The sequence below is a fragment of the Thalassophryne amazonica genome, chromosome 8 (assembly GCF_902500255.1).
Source record: "Thalassophryne amazonica chromosome 8, fThaAma1.1, whole genome shotgun sequence".
Taxonomy (NCBI): Eukaryota; Metazoa; Chordata; class Actinopteri; order Batrachoidiformes; family Batrachoididae; genus Thalassophryne; species Thalassophryne amazonica.
Genome location: NC_047110.1, coordinates 58,888,932 through 58,915,929, shown reverse-complemented (window position 1 = coordinate 58,915,929; position 26,998 = coordinate 58,888,932). Strand labels below are relative to the sequence as shown.

General features: G+C 41.8%; 1 protein-coding gene across 6 annotated transcripts in view; it reads left to right on the top strand.

Moving 5' to 3' along the window:
• The window catches only part of tle3a (TLE family member 3, transcriptional corepressor a), a 56,029-nt gene that overhangs the window by 6,717 nt on the left and 22,314 nt on the right, over window positions 1-26,998 (top strand). For 3 of the 6 annotated variants that reach the window (XM_034176396.1, XM_034176397.1, XM_034176394.1), the window contains 3 exons: window positions 1,068-1,112; window positions 9,237-9,299; window positions 11,706-11,810. In XM_034176396.1, the coding sequence (XP_034032287.1) occupies window positions 1,068-1,112; window positions 9,237-9,299; window positions 11,706-11,810 (213 nt within the window). The remainder of the gene's footprint in view (window positions 1-1,067; window positions 1,113-9,236; window positions 9,300-11,705; window positions 11,811-26,998) is intronic. The other 3 variants (XM_034176400.1, XM_034176398.1, XM_034176399.1) reach the window with 2 other exon arrangements.

Below are 26,998 nucleotides of genomic sequence, written 5' to 3'. Positions count from 1 at the left end.
AACTCGAACCAACGAAGCAGTGATCTGCTGCTTTGTTGGTTCTGTGCTTCGCTACTTTTCAGAAGCAGCAAGTCCGCTTCTTATCCCCTCCCAAAGCCATTTAAAGATGTCGATCATGAGTCACTCTTGTGCTGATTAAAGTCACTAACTGGGACTCTTGTCTTGTTGCGGGCAAGAAACAAGAATCGTCCTCCATTACGTTTGCACAGCTCCAAATGCTGCGCTGCTCTCTGCCCAGTCATTTTAGAGTCCTGTCGGAATTAATAACTTCAAAGCAAATCACCGTTTTAAATCAAATGACACCTCTTTCCAAATGCTGTAACACAGACAAGAAACTACAATCGACAAAAACTTTTTTCCTCCAAAAATGAAACGTCCTGCGTTCTTTATGAATGACATTAATGTTGACTTGCAGTGCAGCCGGCTGAGCTCAGCTCAGAAGTATGGAGTTAAATTTCTGCCATTAATGTCTGAAAGGAAATCCTTTTGACAAAAACTACAGATTTTGTGTATTCCTATTTACGTATGTCCAGAGATCAAGGATCCAATGACCAGTTTCATATTGATTTACTTTAAGACTCAATAGAATGTTGACATAGAAAACCTTTACAGCCTACTTTTAGTACACAGAAAATTCACAAGAGAATCTTATCAATACCCATCCCTAGTCTGATCCCCTTTGAATAATATACATACTATTAATCCATTTTATTTTAATTTGTATTTAATAAGAACATTACTGTCATCTGTAAAATCAGCATGAAGTACTCGATTCAAATCATTTCCTAAACTTAAACGGCAGATCATTTTTGTGCTGTATAAATGTGTTCCTTCAACTCCTTTTTTCATTCTGGGTCGCCACAGGCATTATGAGATGGCTCTGCATGCTAATTTGGCAGAAGTTTTATGCCGGATGCCCTTCTTGTAACTCAAGTGTACCAATCGCTTTTCCACCACGCTGCAGTCCTTGTGCAATACGAACTCTTTACGTTCAAATTGCAAGGTGAAAATGTGTTTGTATAACTTCATTATGCAATGAGTAACTACAGTCACTTTCTCTTTTTCAGTATTACGAGATGTCTTATGGGCTGAACATAGAGATGCACAAACAGGTAAGTGTGACTTATGTTTTATATATTTCAGGTCAGTGGATTTCCACATTGTCAGGGGAAGTCAAACCCATGATGACACTTTCACAGGCTGTGGAAAGATAATTAATAATCTACACTCAACAAAAATATAAATGCAACACCTTTGGTTTTGCTCCCATTTTGTATGAGATGAACTCAAAGATCTAAAACCTTTTCCACATACACAATATCACCATTTCCCTCAAATATTGTTCACAAACCAGTCTAAATCTGTGATAGTGAGCACTTCTCCTTTACTGAGTTAATCCATCCCACCTCACAGGTGTGCCATATCAAGATGCTGATTAGACACCATGATTAGTGCACAGGAGTGCCTTAGACTGCCCACAATAAAAAGTCACTCTGAAAGGTGCAGTTTTATCACACAGCACAATGCCACAGATGTCGCAAGATTTGAGGGAGGTGCAATTGGCATACTGACAGCAGGAATGTCAACCAGAGCTGTTGCTCGTGTATTGAATGTTCATTTCTCTACCATAAGCCATCTCCAAAGGCGTTTCAGAGAATTTGGCAGTACATCCAAGCAGCCTCACAACTGCAGACCACGTGTAACCACACCAGCCCAGGACCTCCACATCCAGCATGTTCACCTCCAAGATTGTCTGAGACCAGCCACTCGGACAGCTGCTGAAACAATCGGTTTGCATAACCAAAGAATTTCTGCACAAACTGTCAGAAACCGTCTCAGGGAAGCTCATCTGCATGCTCGTCGTCCTCATCGGGGTCTCGACCTGACTCCAGTTCGTCATCGTAACCGACTTGAGTGGGCAAATGCTCACGTTCGCTGGCGTTTGGCACGTTGGAGAGGTGTTCTCTTCACGGATGAATCCCGGTTCACACTGTTCAGGGCAGATGGCAGACAGCGTGTGTGGTGTCATGTGGTGAGCGGTTTTCTGATGTCAGTGTTGTGGATCGAGTGGCCCATGGTGGCATTGGGGTTGTGGTATGGGCTGGCATCTGTTATGGACGAAGAACACAGGTGCATTTTATTGATGGCATTTTGAATGCACAGAGATACCGTGACGAGATCCTGAGGCCCATTGTTGTGCCACATCCAAGAACATCACTTCATGTTGCAGCAGGATAATGCGTGGCCCCATGTCGCAAGGATCTGTACACAATTCTTGGAAGCTGAAAATGTCCCAGTTCTTGCATGGCCGGCATACTCACCGGACATGTCACCCATTGAGCATGTTTGGGATGCTCTGGACCGGCGTATATGACAGCGTGTACCAGTTCCTGCCAATATCCAGCAACTTCGCACAGCCATTGAAGAGGAGTGGACCAACATTCCACAGGCCACAATTGACAACCTGATCAACTCTATGCAAAGGAGATGTGTTGCACTAAATGAGGCAAATGGTGGTCACACCAGATACTGACTGGTATCCCCCCCCCCAATAAAACAAAACTGCACCTTTCAGAGTGGCCTTTTATTGAGGACAGTCTAAGGCACACCTGTGCACTAATCATGGTGTCTAATCAGCATCTTGATATGGCACACCTGTGAGGTGGGATGGATTATCTCAGCAAAGGAGAAGTGCTCACTATCACAGATTTAGACTGGTTTGTGAACAATATTTGAGGGAAATGGTGATATTGTGTATGTGGAAAAAGTTTTAGATCTTTGAGTTCATCTCATACAAAATGGGAGCAAAACCAAAAGTGTTGCGTTTATATTTTTGTTGAGTGTATGTATAAAAAGATCTACTGCACACAAACAAGGCAATCAGCATTCACTTAGTTGTTGGTACTGTTGCCCTTTCTTAGACTTTTGGTTGGTTATGAGTTTACCACTTATCCAAGTGACTTTTTCTAATTAAAAAAAATAAAAAATTTAGGCGTTTTGCCTCCACTCAAAAAAAAAATATGACTCATTGGATGAACTCAGTTCAATTATGTGCAGGATTTCCAGCTAATAAATATATGTAGCCCCAACTCAAATAAAGCACATCTGCGCAAGATAATTCAGTTTAATGTAGTTGGGACTCCATATATTTATTACATGGAACTCGAATCCAATGAATCAGTTTGAGTGTGTCTGCTTGTTCATGGGATTGGTAAAGTCTTGGCATTAATTGGGAAAAGTACTTTGAGGTGACGTATGAGTTGGTGATTTTAAAAATGAACAAAACCCTGCTGCTCTAGACTAAACGTCTAGATCTCTTGCATGGAAGGTGAAGAACCTTCACTGACAGCAATTCCTTGGAATTTTTCATTAAGTTGAGGTGAGATTTGTCGGTCATTTGGTAAGTTTGAAGACAGACTTTGTCAAGCTCAGCTTTTGATTTAACGATTAACCGTAATGATTGCTAATAAGTTATATTTCATTTAATTAAAGACTGGCCCAAAGGTCCTCTGCTTATTGTGTGTTGTTTAATGTACAAATGTTTCTCTGTTGAAGCGGAGGGAAAATGCTTTAGGTATCAATCACATTGGTATTTGAAGAGATAAAAATAGTCTGAATCGCTAGATTGCCCTTAATGGTCCTTTTCGCTGTAACAAGCGAGTGTGGTTAATGATGGTGGCCTGGTGTGGTGGAGTGATCCATCAGCGTCTCAGCTGTGTGTCACACTGCCACATGTCTGTCAGGGCTCCGGCAGCTATAGGAGGGAGGTGGAGGGTCTGCACGTTGGAGACATGTTGGATAATAGAGCTGGGGGAGGTGCAGCTGCCCAGCTCTATGTAAACAGGTTAATCGACTGATCCATTTTAGCGCCTGACTTTTATCAGGAGCCTCAACAGAGCTGATGGAAGTGCTTGAATAATTCATCAGTGGGGCCCTAACCCGCCGAACGGCATGTTTGTGAGCAAACAGTGTGGACCCCCGCCCTCCCCACCTCCACCTTCCCATTTTAAGACTCATGTAGGAGAGGTGGCGAAGATTGGGAGCGCTTAACAAGAAGGGTTTGAGGCAAATTATGTGGGCATATTGTTTTCCAGCCAGGAGATTTATCCTGGCGAGGCGATATTCATTCCTCCAACTGTGCCTTTTTCATTATGGTGCAGCGACATATTTTGGAATACGCATGAGCACCGCTCAGATGGACTGATGTGGCGGGGTTATCTGACAGCTAATTTCTGCTGTGTGATGTCAGCCAGTAATTACCATCATCTGGTGCTAGTTTCCAACTGCCCCATCGGGTTCAGGGTTTGGTGAAGCTCAATCAAATGTGGTTGTTACCTGTTGTCGTTAACACACACGCATTGGGTGCAGGAGTGATTGGCTAAGTAGTAAAGTATTTGCCAGAGACAAAGCCAAAAAAAACTTTGTCAGACAGTGTAATGTCTGCAGTATTCATACAAAGGAGACATGCAGGGGGAAGCGGTTGGAGAAATACTAGTCCTTCAAGCTATCATTGCTTCCATATTCTCAGTCATCTGGCACTAGTTGCTGGAGCATAGCAGTGTAATAATTTCAGGATGTGAGTTGTTGGGTGTCAGAGCCACTCATCTAAACACAAAGTAACTGTGTTTTAAGCCATGACTTAATAAAGACAATTATAGGCTTTTATAGTGTTTGTGGTAGCAGCATTTTTTTTTTTTTAGGATCATAAGCCTCTGTCGTCATCCATGCACAAAACAGGCAGATGACGCAACACAGGTGTCATTGTTAGTTTCCATCTGATACGGTCGTCATTTTTATGCCTGTATTCCTTTGATACCAAAGTTACTTGCACTCAGGCGTGCACCCATGGGCATGTTAGTCTAACAGCACATTCCTTGTCATCGTGAAAAAACACTTGCGCTTTAGGTCGCCAAAAAGGACTAGAGTGTACTGCAGTGACTTTCAGTGTAACATCCATAGTATTTTAAGAGCATCCCAATCAGACGGCTGTAAGAGGGTTCACCATGTACTACATACATACTGCATACAGCAATGCATAATAACGTCAAATAGGAACATGAAGCTGAATTGGGGCGGGGGGGGACAGTAACTAATTGGGGAAAACACAACTTTAATAACTGGCTTGTGTCATACTGTAATGCTGATTTTGTTTCCACAGCTGGGGCTTTGTGGAGAGTAATACAGGAAGATTCAGTTTTTGTCCCGACATTAAACATTGAATCGAAAATCCTTCTGCTGATAATACAACATTAAGAAGTGTAACAACCTAAAGTAGTTATACAGTAATATGCTGTTTTTAATATTACAATCTATTACCATTGCCATTTCAGTTTTTCACTCTATATTTCACATCTTAAAATAGTAAAAAATATCGTTGACAGTATGTTTTTTTTATTTAAGGTATTTACACCGTGAATAATACAGTAATGTGCTATTTTTAATGACTGTCACCATAGTGCTGTCACCATTTCAGCTTTTCACCATATATTTCACATGTTAAAACAATTAAAAATAACATTTTTGACAGTTTTTAAATTTATGGTAATTCAATGTTTATTCTACAACAATAAGCTTCTTCTTGCTTTACGGTTTATTCCTGTTGCCATTTCACAGTTTTTCACTGTAATTTTCACGGACATTTTTTACAGTGTGTACTTTGATATATGATCATTTGACATTCAGGCAGCAGAGTAAACGGGTGTTAAAGTTTGTAGTATTCCTACAGATGTTTATCCAGCGGCCACTGACATACCCAGTGTTACCTCTGGACATTTGTTTCTTGAGTGCACGTACATGTCCTGATGCGTTGATGGTGAGGCAACTGATGCGTTGCCTCACCAGAAATCTTTTTACACACGCAAGGACATTTGGAGCCATGTCCGTGACTGTGTCTGCAACCGTGTCGACACTGTGTACTCCGCACAATCTTTGTCCAAATCCAGCAGACACATGGATTCACGTCCGTGTATGTGTGTGCTGTGTGATTCCTTTTTTTTTTTTAACAGCCCAAACGTGTCAGAATGCTCTAGACATGCCTCGTGTTGTCGGCATGTCCAGAATACATGCCAATTGCCCCAAAGCATTCAGTGTTCTTGACACACCTAACATGACTTTTGTTTGGAAATGTGTCTTAATTACTATCATACTGATGATCATGGTTGGTGGGTTCACCACTTGAGGCAGGATTTTGGCCTCAGTAACAACAAGTAACACATAACTTATGATGCCATTGAAAAGTTTGTTTCAGACCTGCTTCATATTAGCAGTGGATTTGATCAGTCACACGGCAATTCAGTGTACTTTTTTCTTTTCTTTTTTTTTGCTTTGAAGAAGTGCAGCTCCGATTTTCTCTGCCCTAGAAAAATCAGGAAATCAACAACACTTTCATCGTGGACAAATTAGAGGTGAGGTAAATGTGCCTCATTGAGCGTGTTCACAGATGTACTGTGTGACCGGACCCATCGGTTGTTTTCATTCTGTATTTAATGCTCATTAGTGTCTCAGCTCCATTTTCCCACTGCTCATGGCAGCGGATTCCTCTCTGCACACCACTGACAAGCCAGCCTGAGAGTGCTCTTAAAGTGGTGCTACACCGATCCGAGTACCTGTAATTGTGTAGCAGCAGCGCAAAGCTGGCCTCTCGAGGGCTGAGCTGTCATCTACTTAAAGTGACAACAGTCCCATTTTTATCTGTCAACAGATGGGAGGGAAGGAAAAAAACCTCCTCGCACTGTATGTGTTTTGACAGAAGCAGTGACCTGACTTGATGCCTTTTCCATGTATTTGCATGTTGTGAGAGACGAGAGGCTGCCAGTTGTTTGGGGCATGTTGGATCAGTGACCTTCTGACCTTTCCCAACCAGCTGTCACCATGACACTAAGCTACAGAGGAGTAGACTTGTGCGCTCAAGGCCTTTTCACAAATCCTGTCAAATGTTGGACTGCTATTGACATGGCTTATCTCAACAAACATGGATTATACATGCTCTGTAGCTTTTCAGCCATTTCTGAGGGCTTTCTTGAGCTCTTGCTAGAGCACTTATGGCATTGCATTAATATTAACACCCGTAAACCCTTTTTGCAACCACTTTGTTGCTTTTTGGGGGTGGGATGGGGGTTGTTGGTCACACATACTTTCTGTCAGGACACTGGACTTTTCAGCAAATGGTAGTGGACAAGGGTAAAGCTATGACTATGTTGTAATTATTGTCAGTCTTTTCATTATTGTGTTTTTTTTAATAATCTCCATGGAAATGTTTTATATGGTAATCACCCCATCATTCTGTCCAAAAGTCTTATTAGAGCAACTTCTCCTAGACCGGTCAGTGGATTTCAGTCAAACCTCACCTGTAGTACACCATGTGAAACTATTGCATGAAGCAAAATAATTCCAGTCTGATGTCATCAGTGGAGATAATTGGACATTTGGTGTTGGTTGTTATGATCTGATATTTGTCAATTATGTGTATAACCAGAGCAATACTGAGATTAGCCACTTAGTTAAATGAGGTATTACATCACCAAAGATTTACTACCATAGCAATACCTGTATAATAGGGCAGCAACTACTGTGGCAAGCAGGGGAGGTGTATCAGATCAATAGTTATGCTTAGCTGTTTAATGTGTCTGTATTATTTAATCTATGAGATGGCCAAAAAAAAAATGGTTGTCTCAATTTCCCAGTCCAACACAACATTTCCAGATTGCCACATTTGTCCAACCAATAGTCCTGAATCAAAATATTTGAAATTGAAAATGGACACAACAGGCCAAATCATCAAAATTCAGAGCCTACAACCTTTGAGCATGTGTTTTCCTTGAAAATAAATTTCAGCCATTATTCCATGTATCTGAATTGTCTATACTACTTTGTAATCATTTCAGCACTGAGGGATAATACTTTCTGTACCTCTTGTTCTCATATTTGTTTCACATTATTGCCTCACATTCTGTGATTTCCATTTGATATTGCAAGTTGTGCTTGTTTGTCCCGCTGGCTTGTTTGGCTGAGTGGCTATCCATGTTGCATCTGGGGTCAGCAGGTCTTGTTCTGTTGGACATTACTCTCCAATCTCTCTGGCAGCGCTCAGATGTAATATGTCTGGCTGCCAAAACTGGCTGGCATTTCTGCCATATGTAATAAATAAGCTGGCAGTCTGCAGAGTACATTGTGTGTGCTGCTCCAAATGAAAAGTCAGAGAAAATCCCTATGATGTGTTTGGGTTCTGCAGTGGCCCTGGGTTGAACTGTGGCTCATAAATTCCATTGATGACGCAGCTTTGGCAGTGTTATTTTTCTGCTCCTAGTGCAGAGCTTGAACCTGAGTCTCATCTTCCATCTCTGGAAGAAGGAGTCGAAATAGGCTGGCTGAGCAGCGTTTTTACAAGTGGTGGGTGGGGGGTGAGTTGAGCACACCCCAGCTTTTTATCCACCGTTCATGTGATCGACAGGCTGAAAATTCAATTTAATGACCTGCCTCCAAGCACGTAATATGATTTTTAAAGCCTGTTACGGTCAAGCAGAGGTTCCATTTGCATAATGATCCCAGCAAGATAGGGCTGCAGCTGTTGCCATGGCATTTGGTAGACAAGCGGAAGAATGGAGACAGGGTTGTGAGGATGGATGAGAGGCGAGGAGGGCGGTGGGTTAGGCGGTTGATTTGCAGTGAGAAATGGCCCGGGCTTCAGAAAGGCACAGTTTTAGCTGATTGCACTCTTTGACTGTTAGTTGTCCTCTAATGGTGCTGATTATAGTCTAGAGGTGCTGTCGTGGAGGTTATTGTGGTTTCTATCTTTGTTGATTGTCCAGCTGTAGCCTTTAATGCCATCGCATGCTTGGCCATGTGTAAATAAACACTAAAAGTCTGGGCAGCGGGTCCAACTCCTCGGGTGTGGTTTAATTCTTGAAGTTAACTGCAGGACAGTGTAGTCGGAGATGAGGGAGGAAGGAAGATGGAGCAAGAGAGAGGATCCTCTCAACACAGCAGCAATCTGCCTGCTCATATCCGTTTAGCATGGAGTGCACTCTCAGCACAGCTGTGCTCCATCCCCCTGGGCTCTCCTAATGTTTTAAATATTTCAAATGTCAATATCACGCTGTTTAGAGGATGTTGAGTCAAGCAGTTCTGATTGCCGCAGTAATTGACTTAATCGGTGTAAACATTAAAGGCGGGGTTACACGAACTCACTGTCTGCTTCATACTTTAGTGTCTCATTTTGCTGCTCTTTTGTTTTCCAGACGGAGATTGCCAAAAGACTCAACGCAATTTTAGCTCAAATTATGCCTTTCCTGTCACAAGAGGTGAGTTTTAAATTTGCTAAACAGTGTCACGCTTTAATTAAAAATAAATAAATAAAATTTGTATCAGAAATACATTGGTACCTCTGCTTTTAAGGATCCTTCTTCTAAAATGTTTGGGTAAAGTTGTTCATTAAACACTTAATTCAGTGTGGGTTTTTGGATCACACTCATTAAGAGGCTGTATTGTGCAAAATTAGTTTTCATCCGCCTTTTTACAGATAAATATTGAGGTTTCACGCTAAACGTATTAAGCATCCTTCAAAGGTACAATCTAGAATCTTCCCTGCTCTCATCAAGACGTGTACCTATGTGGTGATCAGCAGCTCTTTTCCATTTTAATGAACAAGCACAGAAAGTGGTTGGATATCTGGCTGCATTTAAGGGTCCATCCACAAAGAGATGAGATTAGTTGTATCTGCAAAAGTTTTGCATTGTATTGGTGTTTCATCCACACGGAACTGACGTTTTTGGAGCATGAAAATGCTACTTTTTGAAAACTGGTCCCAGAGTGGATAAATCTGAAAACATCACCTTTTGTGTTTTTGTGTACAACCAATACACAACTTTTGTGAAATGATGGTGTCATAGCCCCACCTCACTCACCTCAGGCTTAACCCTGGCTGCAAGACGACACGTCTTTGTCTGTCGGGTGTCTCAGGTATTGCGACTGAAACATGTCCATTATATCAGCGTATTTGGATTGACATGATTCCTAGTCAACATTCTCTTGTAGTTTAGTCGATTTATAATCCAGGGTGACTCAAAGCAGAAGTTCAGCTTCATATGCGCATGTTCCACATCTTCTTCTGTTTTTTTGTTTTTTTTGTGGTAGCTTTACTGCGCCACATACAGGCCTGGTGTTCATATTACAGTGTTTCCAGTAGTTTTTAGTGGTTTAGTGTGTACGCAGATATTTTTTGAAACTGTGCTGTGTTTATGGAACACTTTTTGAAAACGACAAAGAAAAAGATCGTACCCATTTCCGTGTGGACGAGGTTTAAGTCCCATTCTCACTTTGACAGACATGCATTCCAAGATGCGGGTTATAACTTTGACAAAGCAGTATGAGAAGATCACTGTTGCTTATGATCTGGCACAGTGGTTCCCAACACAAACCCTCAAGGAGCCCCTAACGTGTATATTTTTCATCTCTCCCTGCTCTGTCAAAAGCTGATTAGCTCATTCCAGTTTCTTTTGGCTCTTGATAGGTTGAGCACACCTGAATGAGGTAGTCAGCTTGTGGCAGCGCACAGAGAAATAAAAACTGCATGTTAGTGAGTCTCTGTGGACCAGGCTTGGGAACCACTGATCTAGTTCACTGGTTGACGATGTAATGTGCCAGGGTTGTATCGTGTGATGTGTACAAAAACAAACATAGCATGCCCGTAGTACAAATTTACCACAACCTTGGTGATTCTGGAAAACCTCTCAGTGATATTATGGCATCTACAGTAAAGTTAAGGGCTCCAGAGAAATGCAAGAAATGACCAAAGTTTGTCCAAGATGGAAAAACAAATGACGCATTGAACATCTTTAAAATCCCACCATGGTTAAAACAAGGCAACGGCACAGTGATGGAATTTTTCAGTTCATCACTGACACCGTTCAGAACCCTCTAAGGTCTTCCAAACCATAGGGGGAACATTATTATTTGCCTTATTCTGAAGAGATTTACAGTCCTTCATTCTTCCGGTTGCGCTCTAACTGTCACAGCCAGTTTTAAAAACACATCCAATAAGCATAAACCAGACTGGACAAACTAAGTAACAAATAATAAATGAACACATGAACACCTTGCGCTACAACCGCATCCCGCTGATTTTACTTCTCCTTAAGCCGCACACAGCAGTCATGGAAATTATTGTCCTGCTGTCCAACGCTGCTTCTTGAGTCACACGGCTTCTTATACTTCGATATTTCAGGGTTCCACATGATGGTCATTAAACATCCGATCGGCATTATCAGTTTTGTATCTTTTGATTCTTTCATTTGTCCAGCCACAGTCAGTAAGCTGGTAAGCATAGACATTGCTAACAAATAGCGGTACTAACTGCTACAAAGTCCTGTGTCCACATCACAGCTGTCCTGTTGAGATAACGTGATGTCACTTCATCTCCAAGACTTCATGGTCACACTCTTGGAAAATCAGATAAACTTGCACGGCTTTCTCGTAGACACGTAAAAATAGAACATGGACATCAAGCATCGTAAGCAGTGGTACTGGAATTTTAGTTGACTGGTGGAGGTGTTTTGGGGGGGGATGTTAATGTTTATGAAGCAGTTCATTCTGGGCCGATTATGGCCAGTGTAAAATCTAAATGCCAATGTCAAATTTAAGTGAAAAGTGGGTATGGCTGTTTGATGGATGTTGGCAGCTCCTATTCATGTGTAAATGTCTTCCCACAGCACCAGCAGCAGGTTGCTCAGGCAGTGGAGCGGGCTAAACAGGTGACTATGACCGAGCTGAATGCCATCATCGGGGTACGTGGACTTCCCAATCTGCCCCTCACCGTGTGTATACCCCCTTTTATTCCTTTATATGACCTTGGCTAGAGGCAAACCTGCACCTAAATTTATATACAGCTAAATTCCTTTGTCCCACCCACTCTTTATCATGCACAAAGTAGTCTCAGCTGTTTAGTGAGCAGAATCTAATGTATTACCCACTAAAGTGTTAGTGCAGATTTGCCTCTTCTACATGAATTAAATGTGTTAATATAATTTTCCAAACTAATACTTTTGCTGAGCAATGAATTCACTATATAAACAACAAGTATAGCACTCAAGTGCTGGTCTGTTGCGCCAGGTTTGGTCTCGGTGGCATCTTCAGTGCCTTGTTGTGTGTGTGTATAAATGTGAACCAGAGAGCTCTTGAGAATCCCCTTTGCTGCCTGTATTGCTTTAATTGGCTAAGGTTTTAACGAGGAGCCTCATCCCTCACTGCTGACCTGGATAGCTGTGGGACTTGAGAGGTAGAGGGTGAGCAGAATACAGCCAACTCTGCAAGCTAGCTGAGATGGTACAAACTGCAGTCAGCCATCACAGCTCTTCTGTGCAGTTGACTTTGCACACAACAGCACTCAGCAGTAATGTCTGTTGTGCATCACGGCTTCTAAATACCATCTGCTGATCATTGTTCAGCTGTACTCCCCCAAAAACTGAAGTGATTGGTTTCACCCTCAGTACAATGTTCGTGGTATCCTCGTTATTACTCAAGTTGAAACTTGCAGTCTTTGGGTCCACCCAAATGGCTGACTGGATGACGAGAGAGACATATTGGAATTCAATTAATGCCCACTTGGTGACCTTTTGTTCTAGGATAATTGCTCCCTTGAATTTATTTGAGTGGGTGTCTTGAAGTGATGGAGAGCTGTTTGTTTATCTGTCGGACTGAAGCAGATGTTTTATTACACTTTGAGCAAAGCACACCAGCTGGAAGCAGCAGTTGCTCCTCAGAAATGGCAATTCAGATTTATTGTGGCTGTAATGGGATTTTTATATGTGGAGCAGGATAATTCTGTAATATTGGTTTGCTTTTCTAATGGCATATCTGCATTTGTTTCACTCTCCTTCAGCTCATTACTTGTCATTCAAAATTCTCTCTTTTGAGTGTTGAAGTAGTTATCTTATGATTGTGATTTTTTTTGTGTAATTTGGCCCTTGCTGGTCTACTGAACTCATTTTATAAAGTATTCCGGCCTCTACGCAATCACACTCTCTGCTCATGTCGGAGGAGGTGGAAATGTAGCTGCTGTATGTTTTACGAATACCCTCCATTAGTTATTCATTGTGCAGAGGCTCTGCAGGCATGCCAAAAACCTCATACATATTGTAAAGCAAAGGTAGGGTGAAAGAGCGTGCCAGGCAGACAGGCAGCATGCAGGAGCCAGCTGCATGTCTTATTGATGGGCTGAGGACCATTAATAGGATGCAACTAGGGCAGCTGCTTGAGCTGAGATGAACCTGACTGGTGGCTCTTCCTGTTTTCATTGGAAAACCTGCAGAATGATTGTGTGTGTGTGTGTAGGAAGGAGTTTGCACAATTGGGTGCATCCTGGATAAAGAATTTATTCATTTTCCATCATTTAAATATTCAAGTACAACCCCAAATGAGAAAAAGTCAGGATGTATGAAAAAGGCAAACTTTAAAAATAAAAAAAAACCCTGTGGTGATTCTTTCATTTACTTTGACTTCTTTTTCTTTCTCTCTAAAGCATTTACCACATTGTAATGTTGCCATTCCTTCTCACAAGGCTTAAGACATTTTGGCACTGTGATGCCAAGTGGTTAAGTGTTTCCGGCTTCATTTTATCCCATTCTTTCTGTAAACACATCTCTCGCTCTCTGTCTCTCTCTCTCTCTCTCTCTCTGTCTCTCTGTGTGTGTGTGTGTGTGTGTGTGTGTGTGTGTGTGTGTGTGTGTGTGTGTGTGTGTGTGTGTGTGTGTGTGTGTGTGTGTGTGTGTGTGTGTGTGTGTGTGTGTGTGTGTGTGTTGTGGACAAGTCAGGACTGTAGGCATGCCAGTCCAGTACCTGTACCCTCTTCTTCGATAACCACCTTTGTACTGTGCGCAGAATGTGGTTTTGTATTGGCTTGTTGAAAAGACGTGGATGTCCCTCAAAAACATGTCTTGAAAGTGACATACAATATGTTGCTCTCAAATCTCAGTGTACTTTTCTGCATTCATGCTGCCATCACAGAAGTGTAAATTACTTTTGCAGAGGGCATTGACACAAACCCTGGCTTTTGGATTTGTTGCTTATAATAACAGTACTAACAGAGTTATCTGTTCTACGCACGGGTAATAGGAAGAATTTTAGCCATGTCATTGTATATTTCATGTCACTTTAGTTAAGGTATAGTAAATTGCATTGCATTGTGTGTATGTTGTCATCATTAATTTTCATAGAGCATTTTCTGACATTCATGAGACTCAAGTGATGATAGAAAGGTGATAGCTTATCACTGCAATGCTCTGGCATGCAGTACACAAGAAGTACATTTAACTGAAAAAAAAAATGTACGCTTTAACTCGCACGAAGTGCACACTGGCCCGTTCAGATTGTAATTAAAGTGCACCCTAGCTAGCCGCTACTACATAGTAAATAAAGTGTGATGCTTGCTAATGTTGCCACCATTACTTTGAAAAAGTAATCCAGTTACTGATTACTCCTTGAAAAAATAACTTAGTTACTTTACTGATTACTCAGTTTTAAAGATAACTAAGTTAGATTACTAGTTATATTATTAGTTACTTTCAGCAGCTGCTGACAACACCCCTGTCACCTCAACATGAAAATAACTAGTTTTGCTAATACTCACTTTATAGCCACTCTTTCTTGACTTCAGTGAACATAAACACTTGTTATAAAAAATAAAATAGATACATCTTTCTTGACCTCATATTTAACTGTTGACAGCATTCTCTCTAAACATTTTAGTTATTGAAATTATTACAAATAGTATTAGTAGTAGTAACAGTAGTAGTAAAACAAAGGCTTCAAAAGTGAACCTTTAATCCAGGGGTGTTGTGGGGGGGTCACGTCCCTGCCCTGCTGAACTCCCCTTTTCCATCTGGATTAGCCCCTGCTTTGGCATTTGAACATGAAGAATGGATTTTGGCTTATTTATTAAGAAAACATGGCCAGATTGACAGGTAAAAAAGTTTTATCAGCGTTTTTTACGTCATGTCTCCCTCAGAGAGTTTAGGCACATTTGGGTGGAAAAAAGTGTTAGTTGTTAACACTTCGCGGATCAGCTGTTTTTAGCGAGGACACAGTGCAGCTCAGAGTTTTAAAGAAAGGGGGGAAAAGCGTAAAAATGTCTTTGTAAAGCTCAGTGCAGGTGTGCTGTTGTCATCTCTCAAAGCGTGGTGACAACTGTTTTTCACCTCAGAGCTGCAGCGCAGAACCGTGGATGAACAGCTCGCAGCTCACTGAAAGTGGGCAGTTCAGTTGAACCCCGGACCCTCTGCCCACGGGCCAAATTTAATGCTGCCATCGACCCGCAGTGCAAAAATAATAGTAACGCACAGTGACTTGGAGAAGTAACTTTAATCTGATTACTGATTTGGAAAGATTAACACGTTAGCCTACTCGTTACTGAAAAAAGCAATCAGATTAGAGTAACGTGTTACTAAAGTAATGCTTTACCGGCATCACTGATGCTCGCTATTTGACCTTAGTACCACATGCACTGTGAAAATAAGGGCTCCAGTGAGCAGGTCGTGATCTAATATATAAGGCTGATCGTGTGTGTTTGCGCGTGTACGCTTTCAACCTAAGGGCCCCAGTGACCTCCCCCCTTGGTGCCCCCAGTCACATAGCAAGTTTGGTGTGGATTGCTTAATTACTGTGGCTGTGCATAGCTGACACACACGCACACATGGTCAGCTTTATACATTAAGTTGGTCTTTTTCGTCTTTGGTCTGGAGCACACTGTGTCCATTGCTTCCAAGAAAGATCTGGACACTGATTTGTCTGACCACAATACACATTTCAGCTGTGTGATTGTTCAACCCAGAGGCCTCTGAGCGCAGAGTAGTCAACACAGCCCCTGGACAAGGTTAACATAAGGCTTCTTTTTTGCACAGTAAAGATTTAAGTGGCATTCGTGAATATAATGCCATATTGTAGTACTTGACACAGGTTTCCCAAAGTAATCTCTTGCCCATGTGGTTATGTCAGCTATTGATGAATGACTGTTCTTGATGTAGTGCCGTCTGAGGGAGCACAGATCACAGATGTTTAGCTTTGCCTTGCGCTCTTGCTGTTTATGCACTGAAATTTCTCCAGGTTCTTTGAATCGTTTAATATTATGCACTGTAGAGATGGCGCAGTGGATTAACGGTTAGCACTGATGCCTCTCAGCAAGAAGGTTGTGGGATTGCTTCCCGCCCTTTTTGTGTGGGGTTTAAATGCTCTCTCCATGTCTGCATGGGTTCCTTCTGGGTGCTCTGTCCTGCTTCCACTCACTTCCAAAGACATGCAGGTTTGGTGAACTAGTGAATGGAAAACTGTGAATGTTTGTATGACTATATGTGGCCTTGCGACAGACTGGCGTCCTGTCCAGGGTGTACTCTCCCTCATGTCCTATGAATGTTGGCATAGGCTCCAGCCCCCCCCCATGACCCCTAGTTGGAATAAGTGGGTATCAAAAATGGGTGGATGTAGAGGGACACTGATTTTACATCAAATCGTGATTACAATCACTTGTTTAAACCACCTGGTTTAAATAACATTTTATATATTTTTAAACTTCATTACTAGCTATAAATTGCTGCAGTCCCAACATTTGTATTTTATTTTTTTATTTAATGTGTATTTAATGTGCATGCCTTAAATGCAGGAGGCACCAAATGAAATGAAGTTGACCGCAAAACATGAAGCATCTTTGGTTCTTATAGTCTTCCATTAAATAGAGGTCAAAGTAAATGCAAGAATCATTGCTCTCCCCCCCACCCACCCCGGATTCTGATTTGAGGTTGTTGGTTGAGTCAGGTCAACTGAACTTCTTTAGTGCCTTAAAAATGTTTCAGGTTTTATCCAGAAAAAAGTAATCGTCATTACTTAATCTAGTTGGAGTTGTCACATACTTACCCTCTGTGAGATCACTGAAATCACACGCAAAGAAAGTCATTAACAGTAATTGGTCACTGGAGGTCCCTTGAGTTCAACTGTGAGTTGCTGCTGTTCTTGGCTTCATTTGAGGAGAGACGAGGGTGATATTAGAGTGTCTGTGGCATTGATGAAAGGATAGAATTATAGGTGAGATTTTAAATGTTGCTTTTTTATGTAAAGCCTCAGTCCCACTGAATAATAAGCCATGAATAATGAGCCACGCATGGGTGTGTCAGCGATTATTCAAAGAATAGTCCTTGTTTTCAGCTGTCACGTATCCGCTACTAAGGCGCCTCTATTTGCTTCTCTGTACCTCACATGTGCCAGGTATAAGCTTCTAGTGAGCCACGACCGACCTGTCATTTGAACCCCGTCCAGCCTTGAATGGCTTTTTTGTGAGCTGGTGTTCTGCCTAAATGCTCGTTTTGAGCGCGAGTCATTGCGTCAGTGCGCACATACAGCCAAGCTCATCTGATCCAATAACAAGATCTTAAATCTAGCATAAACATACTTTACATTGATATAGGAGTGAACATGCAACTGTTTTACCAAGCTGTTACAATAAAAAAACATTACAAATAATTACCTTTTAAGCTGTTTCAAATGCGTTTTCCACCTCAGTGCATGAGAGAGAGGGGGAAAAAAAGGGTCCGGATGAAACGGTCCTCTCCAGAAGCGATTAGAGGTGTTTTCAGATTCAAAGCTCTGACAGAAAATGATTAATCCACTACAAAATAATTATTTAATATACAGCATCTGGTACACAAAGTAGGTGGATTTGTAGTGTGCAAGAAGGCCGAGTCAAAATAGCCTGTCCTCTCCTTGTAGCTGCCAGGTTCTCAGATAATGGGCTTTTACAGCCTCGTCCTCACCACACACATGCATCTAAAATCCTTTTGTCGTAGTGCCTCATACCCGAACTGCCCCACGCTACTGTTGCTAAATTTTGAACTTTTTGAAATTAGCGCCACGCTCAGAGATGAGCCTCGTTAGCCAAATATTCTGCCTCTAAGAGCCTCTCAGAGCCATTATTCTCCCACGATTGTTGAATAACTGGACTCTACCAAAAAAAAAAAAAAAATGCTGCGTGTCTCATTCATTGTTCATTATTTGGTGGGACCAGGGCTTTACACTGTGTAGAAGAGGAGGCGGAGAATGTGGGGGAGAAGAGGAAAGTTAGAAGGGTGGAAGTGAGCGTCAGAGTTTTGAATCTTAGCAGTATGAATGGTTAAAAGGAGAGAAGTGGCTGATTGATTGAGATATGATGGAGAGGAGAAAGGTGAGTGAGTGAGTGAGTGATCCAAAATGTCCAAGAATCGATTTTTAAAAGGCATTTTTTTAAACATTTTCTTGCTTACTTGCTGCGTGTACTATTTGTCAGGCAACGGCTTCCGTACTACAGCGTCTCCGCGAGGGGAGGGTTCATCATGCTTCAAACATTCGTGAGCTGTAGCTTAGCATGGCGGACGAAGAACTAATTCAGCCAGCACCGTCTTTGCTGAAGGCAAATGTTTGGGCGCATTTTAGATTTTATTATTTGCTGCATAAGAAGGAGCTTGACATGACTTATGCAGTGTGCAAATTCTGCAAAATGAAAGTCAAGTACTTCGGTACAAACACTTCGGTACAAACACTTCAAATCCACAAGCCCACATGCTACGCCATCACCCGGAGCTAAAAGGAGCGGAGCAGTGGTCTCTGTCGACTACTGACCAGCGCTTTGCTAAACTGCCAGCCAACTCTGAACGAGCAAAGCAGATAAGTAAATTTACATCTAGAATCACTTGATTAACCTTGTAAAGCTGCATTTTCTTAAACATAAACATTTTTAAGTAATGTAACTATTTCTCAGAGCTCTTTGAATCAAAAATCGATTCTGAATCGAATCATCACCCAAAGAATCAGAATCGAATTGAATCGTGAATTGTTGCATGATTCACATCCCTAATTAGCATGTCTATGGCATTTTCAATGTTAAAGTTAGCTTTAGAGTCAAATGCATTACAAATTGTAATATTCATTTATTTCTATTTATGCATTGGAATCATAACATAATAAAAAAGTAAAACAACAGACAATATAAAGTTCATTCAAAAAGGAGTGGGAAGAAGTCTAAACTTATCAAATAATAATATTTCAGTATTATTTCAATTTTTTTTTCTTTATTATTATTTTAACTTGGATGTGTGTCTTATGTACTAATTGTGCAATTAGTATTACTGTGGTTTTAATTATTACAATGGATTTTAACTTTTGATATGTGCTTTTATGTACTATTTCTACAAACGTTTTATCACACAATAAATGTTATGTTATGAATACCACCCCTTCCCTGCTTTCCAGAAAGTAATACAGTTAATAATCATGATGATGATGATGATAGCAGCAACAGCAATAATATAAATCATGCTACAATACATTCATTCATTCATTCATCTTCTACCGTTTAGTCCAATTAAGGGTCGGGGGGGGCTGGAGCCTATCCAGCAGTCATAGAGCGCGAGGGGGGGTACACCCAGGACAGGACGCTAGTCTGTCGCAGGGCCACAAACAGACAAACAAGCACAGACACACCCACACACACTTACGGACTCCAATCCACCTAATCCGCATGTCTTTTGGATGTGGGAGGAAACCCACGCACACACGGTTAGAACATGCAAACTCCACACAGAAAGGCCACGGGAATTGAACCCACGACCTTCTCGCTGTGAGGCAACAGTGCTAACCACTAAGCCACCGTGCTGCCATGCTACAATACAATTTTAAACAAGACAAAGATAAATAATAATGGTTTCCTGTGAACACCTAGTAACTCTCATACCCCCACTTCATCCCTGTATCCTGTGAAAACACATTCTTTATATTTTGTTTCAAGCTGCTAAATGTTTGGATGCCACTTTAACTCCTCACCCACACTGTTTCACAGTCTCACCCCACAAAATGAAATGCAGAATCTTTTCTTGTTTGTTTGGAGTTTATTAATTTTGAAGTTCTTTTTCCCCTCTTAATTGATATATCTCCTTTTGATCCCTGAACAATTTCTGTATGTTTGTTAATAAAAGGGTCATTTTTGCTTTGTACAACATCTGTGCTGTTTGGAATTTTACTATGTCTGTTAATTTTAAGATTTTTGACTTTAAGAAGAGTGAGTCAGTATGGTCTTGATAGCCGACATTATGAAGGATCCGTATTGCCCTTTTTTTGAAGAATAATTAGTGATTTTATTGAACTTGTGTAGTCATTGTCCCAGATCTCTACACAGTAATTGAAATCCGGTAAGACAATGGTACAGTGTAGTATGTGGAGTGATTTATTATCTGGAACATGTTTTGCTTTAACACTGAAATGCTTCTTGATAATTTGGGTTTTATATACAGTGGTCCCTCGTTTATCGCGGGAGTTACGTTCTAAAAATAACCCCCGATAAGCGAAATCCGCGAAGTAGTCAGCGCTATTTTTTGCAATTACAAGTATTACCTCCGCCAAGGAGGTTATGTTTTTGGTTGAGTTTGTCTGTCTGTCTGTTTGTCAGCAGGATAAATCAAAAAGTTTTGAACGGATTTTGATGAAATTTTGTGGAGTAGTTGGAAATGACAAGAGGAACAAGTGATTAAATTTTAGTGGTGATCCGGATCCAGGAATTTTTTTAAAGGATTCTTCACCATTGCGGGATAGGGGGAATTTTGACATTCTAGTTTCTAACTCCACAAAAACAAGGCAGAAAGGCTTGAAAAAAATTAGGGTGTAACATAGTCAAATGTTCTATCAAACAACAAAGTTTGGTGATGATTGGATCCGGATTCCGGCTCTGGTGATCCAGAATATGCAAAAATATAGGGAAAATAGAAAATGTGTCAGTGTGAGGTGACAAATGAAGCTAGAGATGCACAACTAACACCAAATTGTAGCTGAATCTGTACTGATTCAGTAAGGTCTCATCAGATTTGATGTAGCTTCAAATGTTATGGAGCTAGATCCAGAAGAAAACCGCCATTACCGAAAAATCTTTTTATACAATAACTTTTGAACTAATAAAGACATAAAAGTGATTCCAAGTTCTAGTGGTATGTTTTCATGGTCAAGGATGTCAAATATAAAGGAAAGAAAAGTGTATGTATCATAGTTTTGGTTGATACACTGAATTGTTGAATAGATCACTGTGCCAAGGAGGGAATCTCTTTAGGGTCAGTGACGCTATGGCCTTGTGTAGCACATGCAACACTTAAAAAATAGTTCTATTTCAGAATTTACTGTTATTTATTTAGAGAAGTGTTTCATAAATGTTAAAAAATTCATATATTTGCAGTTTAGTTGAATAATTGAATTTTGTCTATAAGCACATGCAATATCAATTATCAGTGCTCAGATGACAGTAGCTTCTGGGAAAGGTGCAAGTTGCAATAAACTGTGATGCCAAGCGCTAAGGATACATGCTATCCAGTCACAGCAGATGAAACTTTTTTTACTAGCAATCATCATTGTTAGACTTTTTTAGGTTCAGTGATTCCACAGCGTGTAGATGTTATGGTATCAGTGACCCCATGGCCTTGGCGGAGGTTTGCACTCTCCGAGTGCTTCTAGTTATAGATTATTTAAGGCTGTAAAACCCCTCACTACACACTTTATACACTTTTCTCAAGCAGGCATGAACATTTTCTCACTTTTCTCTCGTGTGTAAACACTTTTTTTTTTTTCTTTTTTTTCTGTGCGAGAAGATTATAAACAGACACACGCAGAACACAATGCGCGTACTCTCCCTTCGCTCACTGCCTTCGGGGGTACGGATGCGGGACCCGGAAAGAATCCAAGTCCTCTCTTGGTGGCCACGGAGCTCTGCGGCTGCGGTCAACATCCGCATCAAAACATCGAGCGTAGTCTCTGGACCTGTTGCCAGATTTGGCGCAGCTCTGCACAGCAGAGAGGAGGGCGGTGTGAGTGGCCCGCTGCTGCATTTACTGAGCCCGCAGAAAGCGCATCGGAGGCAGTGAGAGCAATCGCGGTGATGCCGGCCGGTGCCACGACCGGCCCACCTGATAAGGACGCAGAACACAATGCGCTGTAAAAAAAAAAAAAAAAAAGCATGCAAAATTGCACTAAAAAAATCCGCGAAACTGCGAGGCTGCGAAAGGTGAACTGCGTTATAACGAGAGACCACTGTATTTCATGTGTGGTTTCCAACTGACTTTCTAGTCCTACTAATTGCAAAATACTACTAGAGGAATGATTTTGAATAAGGAAAGTTGTTAGTTTTTTTTCCTCACCAAAATGGGTGCTGCACTCACCGCAGTTTATTGTCTGGAATAGCTTGTTTGCATTTCAGAGGTTGTAGAATTCAAGAATCCCCCCCCAATAATTTTGGGTTTCAGCTTTTTTTGTTTTTTGCCTCTTTCATCCCTGGATCTGCCATTTCACTGATGCAGATTTCCACTTTTTCAAGATTTTTCCCAAAAATTCAGATTTTCAGTTATTTTGCGAGCCTTTAAGTGGTCTGCGAATTGCTCTACCGCGAATAGCAGCGCTGTTGATCAGTCAGCACATACTTCCACTGGTGGAATTTCTTTCAGCACGTCTCATTGGTCAGGTTTCTGAAACAATTATGTCATAGCCCCACCTCTCGCACACTGATGGACTTTTTTCCATGATAAGAAATTAAAGTATTTCCAGACATTATATTCTAAAACAAGGGTGTCTTCTGTGGATAAGAGTTTTTGTCAGGCTGTGATGATGAATCCGACTGAAAGCAGGCAACAAGTGAGATTAAAATACTTTGTTTACGCTGTGCAGCTTTGCAAAGTTGCTGCTACATTGATTAGCTCTTTAGCATTATGATGCTGCAACATGAGGTGATGGTCGTGGATGAATGACACAACAGTGGGCCTCAGGATCTCATCGCATATCTCTTTGCATTCAAAACGGCATCAAGAAAATGCACCTGTGTTCTTTGTCTATAACATACGCTTTCCCATACCGTAATGCCACCATGGGCCACTCAATCCACAAAGTTGACATCAGCAAACCGCTCACCCACACGACACCGCACACACCTGTCTGCCATCTGCTCTGAACAGTGAAACTGGGATTCATCTGAAAAGAGAACACCTCTCCAGTGTGCCAGACACCATCGAATGTGAGCATTTGCCAACTCAAGTCAGTTACGATGACGCACTGCAGTCGAGTTGAGACCCTAATGAGGATGATGAGCATGCAGATGAGCTTCCCTGAGACGGTTCCTGACAGTTTGTTGCAGCAGCTGTCCAGGTGGCTGGTTTCAGCCTCACAACCGCACATGGTCTGCAGAGGCTGGTTGGATGTACTGCCAAATTCTCTGAAACGCCTTTGCAAACGGCTTATGGTAGAGAAATTCAGTTCATGGGCAACAGCTCTGGTGGACATTCCTGCAGTCAGCATGCCAATTGCACACTCCCTCAAATCTTGAGACATCTGACTCATTATGCTGTGTGATAAAACTGAACATTTTAGAGTGGCCATTTATTGTGGCCAGCGTAAGGCACACCTGTGCAATAGTCATGCCGTCTAATCAGCATCTTGATATGCCACATCTGTGAGGTGGGATGGATTATCTCGGCAATGGAGAAGTGCTCACTAACACAGATTTAGACAGATTTGTGACCAATATTTGAGAGAAATAGGTCTTTTGTCATCATCTTCAACCACTTGTCTGGGATTGGGTTTTAGGGACAACAACTCCAGCAGGGGACCCAGACTTTCCTTTCCCGTGCCACATTGACTACTTCTGACTGGGGGATCCCAAGGTGTTCCCAGGCCAGTGTGGAGATATAATCTTTCCACCTGGTCCTGGGTCTTCCCCAGGATCTCCTCCCAGATGGACGTGCCTAAAACACCTCCCTAGGGAGGCACCCAGGGGGTATCCTTACCACATGCCCGAACCACGTCATCTGGCTCCTTTAAACGTGAAGGAGCAGCGGTTCTACTCTGATCTCCCCACGAATGACCGAGCTTCTCACCATATCTCTAAGGAAGACACCAGCCACCCTCTGATCTTTTGGTCATGACCCAACCCTCATAACTGTAGATGAGAGTAGAACTGAAGATTGAACTGCAGATTGAGAGCTTCGCCTTTTGCTCAGCTCCCTTTTTGTCACAACAGTATGGTAGAGTGAATGCAATACCACCCCTGCTGCGCTGATTCTCCAGGGTAGTCTCGCGCTCTGTTGTCCCCTCACTTGTGAACAAGCCCGAGGTACTTGAACTCCTTCACTTGGGACAAGACCGCATTCCCTACCCAGAGTGGGCAATCCATCGGTTTCCTGCTGAGAACCATGGCCTCAGATTTAGATCTTTTGTGTACATAGAAAATGTTTTAGATCTTTGAGTTCAGCTCATAAAAAATGGGAGCAAAAGCAAAAGTGTTGCATTTATATTTTTGTTCAGTGTATAAGGTCCTACAGTTGACTAAAAACAGACAGTTGACTTGAAACTAAGCATGATGTCAAAGGAATTGTCTGTAGACCTCCGAGACAGGATTGTCCTGACACACAAATCTGGAGAAGGGTACAGAAGCATTTCCACTACTTTGAAGGTCTCAATGAGCACAGTAGCCTGCATCATCTGTAAATGGAAGAAGTTCAGATCCACCAGGACTCTTCCTAGAGCTGGCCGCCTGTCTAAACTGAGCAGTCGGGGGAGAAGGGCCTAAGTCAGTGAGGTGACCAAGAACCCGATGGTCCCTCTGTCAGAGCTCTAGCATTCCTCTGTGTAGACAGGAGGACCTTCCAGAAGGACAACCATCTCTGCAGCAATCCACCAATCAGTCCTGTACAGTAGAGTGGCCAGAAGGAAGCCACTCCTTAGTGGCACAAGGCAGCCAACCTGGAGTTTGCCTGAAGGTGTCTCAAACCAAGAACCTGATGGTCACTCTGGCAGAGCTCCAGAATTCTTCTGTAGAGAGAGGAGAACCTTCCAGAAGGACAACCATTTCTGCAGCAATCAGGCCTTTATGGTTGAGTGTCGAGATGGAAGCCACTCCTTAATAAAAGGCAAATGGCAGCCCACCTGCAGTTTGCCAAAAGGCACTTGAAGAGAAACAAAAGACCATGAGAAACAAAATTATCTGGTCTGATGAGACAAAGATTGAACTCTTTGGTGTGAATGCCAAGGGTCATGTTTGGATGAAACCAGGCACCATCCCTACAGTGACGCATGGTGGTGACAGCATCATGCTATTGGGATGGTTTTCAGTGGCAGGAAATGGGAGACTATTCAGGATTGAGGGAAAGTTAAATGTAGCAATGTACAGAGACTTCCTGGATGAAAACCTGCTCCAGAGCGCTCTTGACCTCAGGCTGGAGGGAGGTTTCAACTTCCAGCAGGGCAGTGACCCTAAGCACACAGTCAAGATATCAAAGGAGTGGCTTCAGGACAACTCTGTGAATGTCCTTGAGTGGCCCAGACCTGAATCCGATTGAACATCTCTGGAGAGGTCTGAAAATGGCTGTGTACCGACCCTCCCCATCCAACCGGATGGAGCTCGAGAGGTACTGCAAAGAGGAATGGGCAAAACCGCTCAAAGATAGGTGCACCAAGCTTGTGGCATCATATTCAAGAAGACTTGAGGCTGTAATTGCTGCCAAACGTGCATCAACAAAGTATTGAGCAAAGGGTGTGAATACTTATATGATTTCCTAGTTTCTATTTTTAATAAATTTGCAAAAAAAGTTATTTTTTTCATGTTGTCATTCCTAGGATGTTGTGAGTAGAATTTTGAGGGGAAAATGAATTTACTCAGTTTTGGAATAAGACTGTAACACAACAAAATATGGAAAAAGTGAAGCGCTGTGAATACTTTCTGGAAGTACCGTAAGCTGTTCACTATAGTTAGTTGGGACACAGGAGACTACTATAACACATTTGCTCAATTTTGCCTGCGTGTGGGTTTTTTCCCTTTAGAAAAAGGGGGCAAAGAGTAGGTCTTTATCGTGGAATATTAAATTAGAGGAAATAGGGCAGGCGCCTTTCTTTATTTATTATTGTCTTCATTTATGGCCCTCTAATGAGGGCTCTTGCTGATCAACCATGCATATTACCCATCAGTGCCTCATTAAACACAATGATCAAGGATGGCTGTCCCTTGCCAATGAACTGGCTCTTTAATTTCCCTCATTGACACAATATTATAGCTATCTCTCTCTCTCTCTCTCCCCTTCTCCCTGCATGTGTGTGTTTTGGCCAGACTTCCTCTCTGTCTCAGTCATGTAACTGGATTGACATCTGTCCTGTGAATCATACAGCAATGTTGCAAGTTGAAATCCTGATCACCATCTGTGCATATAATTTAGAAATGAAAAACTTAAAACATTATTGGTATGTGTGTATGTATGTGTGTGTGTATATATATATATATATATATATATATATATATATATATATATATATATATATATATATATATATATATATATATATATGTGTGTGTGTGTGTGTGTGTTACTTGAAGCGCATATATCAACTCCCTAGTGAGGTCCAGTCAGTTACATAAATATTTGAACAGAGATGTAATTCATGTAATTTTCCATTTGTAAACCATAACAATGGTGTTGAAATGAGACATTCAAGATGTGTGTTTGAAGTGCAAGTTTAATTTTAGGGATTTAACACTGGTTTCTCAGTTATCGCCACAGACGTCTACAGGAGAATTCGATGCAACGTCACTTCCAGGGATATCCTACTCCGAAAGTAGCCTGGCTGTTAGCTACACTACACTTCATACTGTTTACACAATATTTAGCAATCAGCATCAAAACAGACAATGAGGGGGTGGTGGCCAAGTGGTTGGTATGCTTGGATTCAGTGCAGAAGATTCCCGGTTCAAACCCCACCCCTGCCACATTTCTCCATGTAATGTGGAGTTGCGTCAGGAAGGGCATCTGGCATAAAACTTGTGCCAATTCAACATGCAGATCCACCTCGAATTTGCTGTGGAGATCCCGAGTGCAAACAACGGAGCAGTCAAAGGGACATATATCAAAACAGACAATGGGAAAGGAGTGCATTGTTTAAGGATGTAAAAATGGGGACACAGGCAAACAGCTTCAAATTC